Here is a 10,916-nt window from a genome sequence, read left to right as displayed (position 1 = left end):
AATGCAACTGCAGATTAAATGCATCTAGTTTGCTACATATCTAAAAAGGGATCTTCATAAAGAGTATGTCAGGTCTTAAAATTATAAAAGCACAAACTGCTCATCAGTTCTATAACTAATACTGTATTTTGCTGGAGCATTTAAAATGCATTTAGAAATTTTACATCATTTCACAAGTGGGACTCATCAAAACTCTGCCTCTCCTTCCACTGTCAGCTTAAAAAAAACCCCAAAACCCACAATCCACTAAGTCAGGTAATAAGTGAAACCGTAATATTGGCTGTTGCACCAAAAGCAATGAAAGACAGTAAGTATTTTTTTTCCCCATTGAGCTCATGCAATATATTTTTAAAATATATGTTTCTGCATGGCCAACAAGCCATTCTCTAGTTTTCACTTCCTTGGAGTTCTTTTTCTGATGCAAGCAACTTTAAATCACATTAGTAATTTGCATATAATATTATACTCATCTTTGCTACCAGTCCTTGCTCAATAAACAAACTCTTCCCTTCTTGGAAATCACTTTTAAAGTAGACCTGAATACATTTCAGCAGCAGTGAAACATTCTGGAATTCATTCTTGTCCAGCTCCTACAGAAACACAGGGTGCTGAGCATCATTAGTCTGATACCCTTGGGTGTTTGGATGGTGGAGATTATTTATGATATTTGCCTTTCTCAGTGCTTTGTCTAGCTGGCTAAAAAGAGATTCACTGTATTTCTGGCGAGGCTCTACTTCTCTCTCTTGAAGCAGTTCGCTTATTTTTTCAAATCCTTTCCCCTTAAAGGCATCAGTGAGAAGTGATTCAAGCTGCAGAGGGAAGGGAAGGAAACAACTAGTGAGTTAAATAAATGGGTATTAAAATTGTTGCAGCACTAATTATGAGAAAGTACTTGTAACACTATTTTAAAAGTTGCAGGCTTTTTGTTTACTTGTTTAACTTTATTTGTTTCTCTACTTTTATTTTATTGTTACATCTGAAGTTGAAACATCAGTCAACCTCCAAAAGAGACAGAACCCTTGTAACTGAATAATCTTAAAAGATACTGAATAAGACATTCCTTTGGTGCACCCAGTTTGTAATTCTTACATGTCTCAAAACTCTTACAATAACTTCTTTCCACTTACTAGGGAAAAGACTAAGGAGTCTGCTGCACTTCCCATATTAAATTAATAAAAATTCTAGGTCATGCCATATCCATTTAAGAAATGCACCTTTAAACATACATATATAACTATTTGTAAGATAAAGCTAAGGATACATTTAAAGGATCCTTACATAGTCTTCTGCTCTGCCTGCCATATTGCCACTCACATCTCTATTCCGTTCTTCACTTTTTTCTTCCTTCAAAAAGAAGAGAAAAATACAGGAAAAAAAATCCTCTCCTACAAAAACACCCCAAAAACAAACACTTATTCTGTCCAAAAGCTGAAGCCCACTTACTCAACCCCTCTCTCCCCCTCTCTGATTTTCCTTACTTAGTTTCCGAGTTGGAAAACCACCCCACGCATCCAAACGGAAGGTTTCTGGAAGCCGCAGGGGAGCCCCGCGGGCACCGCGGTGTGTCCGTCCGTCCGTCCCTCCGTGCCCGCTCCCCCCCAGCCGCCTCCAGGTTCTCCTGTGCCGGGAGCGGCGCTTACCTGGGCCATGGCGCACGGGAGAAGGTACAGGGGCTGCTTCGCACCCTCCCCACGGCCCTCGCACGACCGTAACTGGCTGCTATCGGATACACCTGAGTTTGGAGTGGAGAGAGGAGCCGTTTTCCGCGGCTTCGAGAGCTCTGAGAACCCAGCACGGGGGGGGAGGGAGAGGGGGAAGGGGGGAAAAATGCCACTCTTGCACTCGCACTAAAAAGCCGCAGGTGTGCAGAATCTGGGATGGGTCTCCCGCCCCCAGGGATCGGCTTTGCAGCACTGACAGACGCCCCCGGTCGATCCGAAGGGTACAAAAGGGGAGCGAGGAACCTCAGGGGGGGCTGCTCTCTGCCGAGGGGTGCCACAGCCGGCACCTGCTGCTACCGGCGGGGGCTTATTGTGGACGGTTAAGGGTAAAGGCCAGTAAATTTTGGACCAGAGGGGATGGAAGCGAATGAGAAAATCATTCCGAACAGGTGGGATCGTTTAAAGGATGATAGCAGCGCTTGGCGTTCAACGGCTTGGTCTCTATGCTATTGTGCATAAGTCTTTTTCTTTCTGTTTCTCAGACCAAAAATCAACCTCCCTCCACCCCCTGAAACCCCTGCCCCCCCTAGAAAAAACCCTAACCAAACCAAACAAACATACAAAAAATCCCCAAACCAAAAAAACCCCCAAAAAACCACAAAACCAACAAAACAAACACAAACATCGCAACCCATCGGCTATTTCTTCCAAAAAGAAAAGGTAATAAAAAGCTTATAAATTTTTAATAAGTTAAAACGTGCTGATAACACCGGCACTAGCTTTGCATTTTAAACTGGGTGTTATAGAGCACGGCGCGAAGGGGAAACCTCCCAAATAATGTTGAATTCGTTTACATCTACATCTAAAGAGCAGGTTATTCAGCGCCTTTGCCTCCCTCTCGGAGGCTTTTCAAGCCGCAGGCAGCTCCGAGCCGCTCTCGAAATCCAACATCAAGGGCGTCCTGGCCAGACGGAGATGGGTTCCCATCTCCCCATAACCTCTCCCATCCCAGCACCTGTGGGAGCGAGCGGCAAAGCCCCGCCACCGCCGGGTTAGACTTCCAGACCCTGCTCAAATTTGCCGAGGTCACGGCCCCCGGTGCTAGGAGGTGGATTCGCGCCAAACCCCCACGGCTACCCCCCGTCACACACCTCCAGGTAAGGGTAGCGAAACCCGCCTGCGTGGCGGAGGGGGAGCGCAGCCCCTGCCCGCCCGCCTGCCCAAGTGCCGCGGTTGTGCTGCTGCTCCACCTGCGGAGCCGGCTGAGAACTCCCCTCCAACTGGGCGACGCCCCGACGGCATAAAAAAGCGGGAGTCATCGCGCATTGTTACTTCTCGCCATGAAGCAGACTTGGGATATCAACGACCCCAAATTGCCGCAGGTAACGGATGGGTGGGAGGGTAACAGAGGAGGAGGTGGGCTACTAGGGAAACAGGGGAGCAACCTTCCGTTGGAGAAAAACTTCGTTTTATGTCTGCCTTATTTTTCCTGCACCTTTTCATTTTTTTTTCCCCAGTCCTTATGAAATGACTGGCAATAAAAATATGAACTCAATACACAGCTTTGGGCAGCTGTGCTCGAAGACCTAATATAATCTGTGGCTCAGTTTGGCCAGTTTCCTTCTCCTTCTTTCTTGTTCAAGAAATGTTGACTAGAAGCTTGAATTAACTGTTTTTTACTACTGTAATCTAACTTATCTAAGTATTTCCCTTCATTGTTGATGTGATACTTTGATGCTACCAAGCACTCCAATTTCTGTCTACTTGCGAGCTTTAAATGTGCTAATTTACAACTTTTTTCTGCTTCAAGTTTATTTAATTTAATAGTCCATGCTATTATAGAATGTCTTAATACGTAAATGCTGGTAGTTTATTGCTTTCATTGGAATTGCTCACATGTGGTACATATATATGTTAATAAGCATTGCAGGAACTCTTTACTTGCACTGTAAATATTTACAGTTTACAATCTCAGTTGTTCTTTCATTGTTCTAGTAATTACATTTTAGTAAGGAGCTCCAGAAAGCCAGTGAAATCCAAAATTGGAAATGCTCTTTCTTTGAGCCACTATGCATATTGGAACTGTATTTGCAAGAGCAATTCTTTTTTATTTCTGTTTCTTAGCAAAAGTCTTAACTCAGATAGAGTCTAAGAAACCATTCCATAGCTAAAACTTCTAGTTCCTGCCTGCAGGTGCATGGTCCCACAACAAGGAGAACTTAACAGCAGTCATGATCAGGGTGGTCTGCGTCCTCTCTGGGCACACTGGTGGCAGACCAGTTAGAAGTTTTGGTAACCAGGCTGATGCCTTACAGCTGGGTAACCCCACTGCAAAGAGGCACCTGTGACAACAGACCATGTAATTATGGATCGTGGTGCAAAGGAGGAAAGGATCCTGACTCTGAAACATGCGAAGCTCAGACTGCCTTTTCCCTTCTAGAGCATTTCTGAATAAGTTTATTCTTTCAATAATTCTTTTTCTGCTGCTTGGATGGTCATGGAAAAAGTCTTTGTTTCCTGTTGTGTGTTTTGTAACAGGACAAAAATATCAGGTTGTGATATACTGATAATATTCTCTTGGCTCTTCTCCTTGCTGCCTTGCCTCTACCCACTTGCCCTGCTGCAGGAGCCCAAGCACTTTGATGCCTTCCAGGATGGCCTGATGGCTACGTGCGGCTCATCTACTCCAGCGAGGAGAAGAACGCGCAGAGGCACCTCAGTGTGCTGGGCCATGCGCAACACCACAACCACAACTGCCAGATCTCAAAGAAGTCCTGCCTGGGAGTGGTGGTGTGTGCCAGGAGCTGTGCTCTGCCGGCGGAGCCAGGCTGCAGCTTCGCCCCGCCATATGCGACAAGGCTCGGCAGAAGCAACAAAGTGAGGGATACCCCAAGAAAGCTGGATGCCTAAGGGGTCACATTTCTTTCAATCTGGGCTTGATGTCTAAACTGGAGTCACTGTTACTTGCAGGCAGACTAAGCCATAAATTGTAAAGACTGTGATTTATTTACAAATTTCACCAATGTCTATTTGTAAATCCTTAAGGGAAACAGATTTGAAATCCTTTACATCATTAGCATTTATGTCAAGTATGCAGCTCTAGTTTCATACCACTCAGTTATGCTTGGTAGTATGTTGTGTTTCCTTGAACAATATATTTTAATTGGAATTTCAGTGAAGTCTGATCATACTGCTCGTGAGCTCTGTTTACTCTCAGGAAACATCCTTGCCTTCAACCAATCTCTTCAGTAGTTTCTTTTTCTTTATTCACAGAGAAAGCCTGCCCAAACTGCAATTCAGCCCTTGAGTTTGATCCTTGCCGAGGACACAGTGGCTATCCCGTCACAAACTTCTGGAGGCTTGATGGCAAAGCAATATTTTTCCAGGTAAAAATCAGGCATATTTATTGTGCACATATATATAAATTATGTCTGTATATAAAATAATATCTGGAGAGAGATTTCCGTTCCTACTCCCACGCTGTATTTTTTTTGTGTTTAACACTGAACATGGTGAGCACAGCAGAGTTCTGGTCCATGACAGAATTTCTGTTTAGTACTAGTATGGCAAAAACAAATGAAATTACACTTGGCTGTTTTTTAAAAACAGTACTTGAGAGTGACAATATTCAATTTTCACTATAACATCGCAATTGATGTCTAAAATCTCCTGTTTACAGAACACAAATACAAACAAAAGATTGTCTTGCACCCTAGTACATCTGACAACTGAATTTTTCCAAGGACTTAATACTTATTTCCTGTTAAAATAAATAGAAAAAAAAAATCTAGCTTAAACTGCAGGAGTTGATACATGAAAATTCTACTTCACATGAAACTAGCCTTTCAGTTTTGAGGATTTAAAATCTTGCCAGGAAGAAAAGGAAATTTAGAAAGCTAAAATCTGAATTTCCCGTTGATTTGTTCTTTTTATAGCAACATTAGAATAACATAAGGTTTCTGTTCCATGAGATTACATTCTCTGCCAGATGAATTTTTTTCCCTGACCCACAGACAGTGAATTCTGTTCTCTGGTCAGTAAATGGAAGAAAATTGGCCATATTCTGTATTATTCTTACTCAGATGTTCTGTTACAGACATGCAAAACCAGATGACTTTTACCATCAAAATAGCTGATAAATCCTTGCTTAGAATTTAATTTCTGCTTGAGAAGGACAGTGTTTTAAAATCAATTTTAGCTTCCTACTTTGTATTAGGGACTATATGTTGGTGCATTCAGACAAATGTAATGGGTAAGGACATGTAGAATACATTACTTCATCAGATACCAGTATAGTTTTGGTTACATAGATCTGCATATCCACAGGTATTTCAATAGCAGAGCATCTTGGATGGTTTTCCAGGATATAATTTTCAGTCCTATTCAAGAAGGTGTATTATTTTAAGAGAATATTTGTCATCTTGTGGCATGAAACCTCTTTAAAAGCCTATGTATACAATTTTTATATATGTACATTTATAAAGCAGAACTGAGATACTGGACTGCAGAAAAACAATGAAACTAAATGTATATGTTTTTCCCCTTGGTTCTAATTAACTACTCCTGAGTGTCTCAAACATAGGTATATGTCCGCTCCTCCATCAGCTCTGCAGTCCTCAACAACTCTCCTCATTTTTTTCCTTCTATCTACCTCCAAATCATGATTCATTCTATTTATTTCTTTTTACATTGAATCCCTCCTTGTTGTTTAGTTTTCCCTCCCTCTTCTCTTGTGCCAAACTACAAACCATGCTGTGGCTATCTCTTAAATTACTTACTGCACCTTCTCTTGTCTCACCCCTTCCGTTCACATCTAATTCTTTGTAATCCTAAATAGGCTAAAGGTGTCCATGACCACCCCAGGCCAGAGAGTAATTCAGAGGCAGAGGCAAGACGAAGTGCAATAAAGAAGCAAATGTCCTCTTATCACCATTCCCAGAAAAAGAGACCTCTAAACTCAGAGGTAAGTCAAAGTCATTAGTCAATTAAAAAGGTGACATAAATTAAAATTTTTTATTTTTAATTTTTTTTTTCTATTAGAAAGGTGTCATAAGCATGTACTGGAGATCCGAGGGCAAAAAAAGATTTACACTATGCTACATCTGTTAATTCTGGGCAGAAACAAGCAATAGCACAAGTATTGAGATATATATGTGTGTGGGCAATATTGATTCCTTAATCTCAAGTATCTACTTCTCCTTGTCAGGCAGGAAGGTACCATGACAGCAGCAGTTACACCAATAACCTACAGAATTTTCCATGCATGGATGGCCAAGAAAGAGTTGGTATCATCACAGACTCCAGTTTTTCAATTCCAGCCCAGTCTTATCCTTCACTGCAGAACACAGACCTCTACAAAGTACCTTATGACTCGGCCAGCTCCCAAGAGGACCAGCTATCATCATACCCTAAGTGCCCAAATCCAAGGATCTACATGCCCAGGCCATGCAGCTACGAGTTTGGAGTTCCTACCTTTATAAGCTCTAGCCCTTACCCAACATTTTACAAAGATCTGACCAGCCCTGCCATTGATGCAGACCCCATCAGTCTGAACGGGTCTCACTACAGCACTGTGACTACCCACGATAAGAGCTTGATAACCCTGGCAGACACTATGGACTGAAACCAGCTTGGGGGGAAAACTGGCAGCGGAGACCAGGGTGACTACGGACAGATGCAAGCAAGTGCTAACCACGCTTACTACAGTGGGGACTATCCCTGCAGGTACAGTCCCAGTCCCGCTCCCATGGCCCCACCATTGCAGACGGTCATCACCACCACCACCAAGGTGTCCTACCAGGCGTACAAGCCGCCTGCACTGAAATACAGTGACAACCTCTGTGACATGAAAAAACCTCCAGAGCTACACCCACGTGGCAGAAAATGTCTCTGGTGCTATCTATTCAGGGATGAAGATTCAGGAAGACTTTGGGATGGTGAAGTCAGCACTGCTCTACCAGCATGACTCCATCCCTACAAAGCCCAAACCAGCCGAGAGCATGGAGAGCTATCGGTATGGGCTCCTGCTGGCAACAGCTATGCCGAGCACGAAGGTCAGACTTTAAGGTTTGAGAGTGCTGAATATTGACTAGATGTTGCCTAAATGGCAAATACATGCAGGTGGGAAAATACATTATTGGGCTGACCCTGTGGATGCTAAGCCAGTGGTTTGGGATTTGAGGAGAGGTCAGGAAGCAGCACATCACAACATCTTTCTCCCCAAAAGTGCCTTTCTGGAGCTGTGCTGAGTGAAGTATATTTTGCATGTAATTTCAAACCAGCCCCACACAATCTCTAAAATGGCACAAGGAGCTGAGCCCCAAACACAACTAGGAGAAAGCAACATGGAGGTGCAGCACTTCTGGAAGACAACAGCCTCCTTTGACAGCAAGTGAAACCCGCCAGACTCCTCAAGCTTTGAGAGAAACAGTCCATCTGTAAGAAAGAAAATGCTAATCAGGGAATGGAAAAAAAGATGAAGGGAAGGTGGCTATAGATTATAGTCAACTGAAAGAAATGGCAGGAAAAGAAAGAAATAAAAGAAATGAAAGCAAGACAATTTGCAGAATAAATCACCTAAATGGGCCATTTATCTGCTGTGATCCTTTTGATGAATGGAAAGACCAGTTAAGTTTCTCTGAAATGAGAAATGGAAAAACTGAAACCTGAGAAATGAAACGTGCTGACTTCATGTTGCTTTTTGATCCCCTGTATCAAGAGCACAGACTGTCCAGTCTTTCTGTGCAAAAAGGACAGCCCAGCATAGCCACACCAAGAACTGATCCCCTCAACCTGAAGGCAGGAAGGCTCAGATAACTCCCACCAAACACGTTCAGCATCACATGGGTGTCAGGGTTAACATACATGGTCCTGAAAACCATTTGCAGTGAAAGTGCTTTTTGTCTAAAGGGGTCTGGAAAACTGGTCAGACCAATACTGCACGGGTACCGCTGCAGAATTCACTTTATCCATGAATACAACTCCATCCTGTCTAAAAATGCAACATCCTACCTGGTTAGCAGTGCAGGTTAGTGTTGAATGCACCTTCCCTAGCAGCCTTTCTCCATTAATCCATGAAGAAGAAAAAACAGAAGAGCAATGCTGGTTTAAAAGCTAGATATTTTGAAAGCTGACTAGTACTGGGGAACCTGCACCCAAACTGTGTGTGCCAAGCAAGGGAGCTAAGCAGACACAGGGGATTGGTCAGGGGTTAAAGTGTTTCCTCTTGGTATCATTATTATTAAGTTTCCAGGTATCTGTAACTTCTTGGAGACTCCGTTTTGAGTTTTGGTTTTTTAAAATGTTTGATGTATATTTTTGCTATGTTATGTTTTGAGTAACAGCAAGCTACTGTATTCTTTCAATAAACATGAAATCATGGTTAAAAAAAAAGCACCATGTAAACTAGTGTGAGCAGCTGGCTAGTTAGAATTATAAGGTTCTGTGTGTTGAAGCCATCATTAAACTGATAAACTTGAATTGCAATGCACAGTGTACAAATAACTGAGTTTTTAAAATAATTATTTCTGATGAAGAATATTTTCTTTCTTTTTGTAATTTTGTGAAAACAATGCATTCAGTCTGACTCACTAAATTGAACCTTATAGAAATTTAGTTAATAGCATCCTGTTTCAGCAGTGGACTGTTCAGCACTTTAAAAATTCAAGCCACGTGAAGATGGAATTCACAAAAACACTAAATTAATTCATGTCCAGCAAACTTACCTTGTCTTTTAGCATACTTGCTGTGTATCTCACTTGGCTTTTGTTAAACTCTTATGCCAATTCTTCTACCAGGTGTTTTAAATTGCTGATTAGAACAGATTCAGCCGAACAACATCAGTTTGATAATTAGCTCATATACTAACCTTAAAAAATAATAATGATAACTAAAAAAATGGTGGTGGTGAGGGAGTTTCCTACCCAGAGAGATTGATGGAGAGTTCTAGAGTTTAGGAATATATAACACACTTACAGAACTGAGATTTCTCATCTGTATGCCAAATTATATTGAGGCAATTGACATGTAGAATAAAAATCAATTCTTACAGCCTTATAAGTTTAAAGAGAAAAAAGCATAAGAGCAGAATAATGCCAAAGAAAATAACTAAAAAATCTGGAAGGATTCACAGCGGATGTGAAAATTGAGGAAAATTTCAAAGGTGTAAATTGCTACATTTTATATTGATTTTAGAGGAGTTAGTCAACCACAATTCAAGCAAAAGTTATTAAAACATTGTGTGTTATTAAAATATCCAGACAACCTGTAGGGATTGTGTGCTCTTTATATTACTGGTATAAAACTTTGTCATTGTAGTTGCATGCTTAAATGATTATGCTATGCAATTAAACACAGCCTTTCAAGCAGAACTTTGTACACCAGTAAAGAAAATGTAGCTGTTTGTGTTACAATGTTACTTTTAGGGTGTGGATTTATTTCTAATAAACATGACAGCTGATCACACACAGTGAAAAGCTCTCTGAGCAACTACCTTGCTGCATCATCTGTAGCACTAGAACAAATAAAACCACTCTAAGGGTTATTGCAGTCTTTCTCACTTTGCTCCCTTTCACGTGCAAGGGTCTGGGATGTGATATCTGTATGTTACCTTTTTCAGATAGATCAGATGAATAAATGTAGTGCTGCAGACAGTTTTCTCTTCAAAATACGCAAATGTAAAGGCAACGTGAGCTTCTGTAACAATAAAAAAGCTGAAACTGAAAGCCTCCTTTTAGGTTTACATAGCTGCAGGATTGACTTTAAAAGCATGTTACTCAGGCAAAGCAGCATTCTGAAGCAAGAAGCACTCCCTTCGGTCCCTGAGCAAGCATCTTCTCTTCCATTAATCGTCCCTTTCCAGGGGACCTTTCAGGTTTCTGGTCCTGCCTTGAGCATGTGAGAGGAGCCCCTTGCCAGCCCGCATCCTGTACTACGGCAGACGTCTTCATCTAACAAATTCCTGTTGTTATGGTGAAGTCACAGAGGGAGCGGGGAGAAAGGTGTTTTCAAATCTCGGCCTCCTCTGGCTCCGGCTTCATATAAGTTACAAGGGCCCTACTGAGGTAAAGTACCATCTGCCCCCATACGCTGAGGCTGCCCTTTGTACCAAAACAGCAGCCTCTTAATGACAAAGTATAAAGGCACAAGTGCTGAATGGGTGCCTCCTAGAGACAAGAAGCTGCATGATAATAACCGTGTACCCACCAAATGCAGGCATGTGTCACACGTCTGACAGATGCAAATACGTGTGGGCAT

At 42.0% G+C, this 10,916-nt stretch overlaps 1 protein-coding gene across 1 annotated transcript; it reads left to right on the top strand.

Annotated features, from left to right (window-relative positions):
* The first annotated feature begins 2,901 nt into the window (after positions 1–2,901).
* On the top strand, positions 2,902–7,749 carry LOC135408291 (chorion-specific transcription factor GCMb-like). The gene is given in 11 exon segments (XM_064643522.1): positions 2,902–3,043; positions 4,288–4,312; positions 4,315–4,476; positions 4,479–4,538; positions 4,935–5,047; positions 6,499–6,624; positions 6,868–7,252; positions 7,255–7,295; positions 7,297–7,509; positions 7,511–7,679; positions 7,682–7,749. Coding segments are annotated over 11 exon segments (1,404 nt in total). The 5' UTR covers positions 2,902–3,001.
* Positions 7,750–10,916: the final 3,167 nt, after the last annotated feature.

The sequence above is a fragment of the Pseudopipra pipra genome, unplaced genomic scaffold (genome assembly GCF_036250125.1).
Source record: "Pseudopipra pipra isolate bDixPip1 unplaced genomic scaffold, bDixPip1.hap1 HAP1_SCAFFOLD_293, whole genome shotgun sequence".
In the NCBI taxonomy this organism is placed as follows: Eukaryota; Metazoa; Chordata; class Aves; order Passeriformes; family Pipridae; genus Pseudopipra; species Pseudopipra pipra.
Note: the sequence above shows the minus strand (reverse complement) of the source record. Positions and strands in the feature narration are given on the sequence as shown.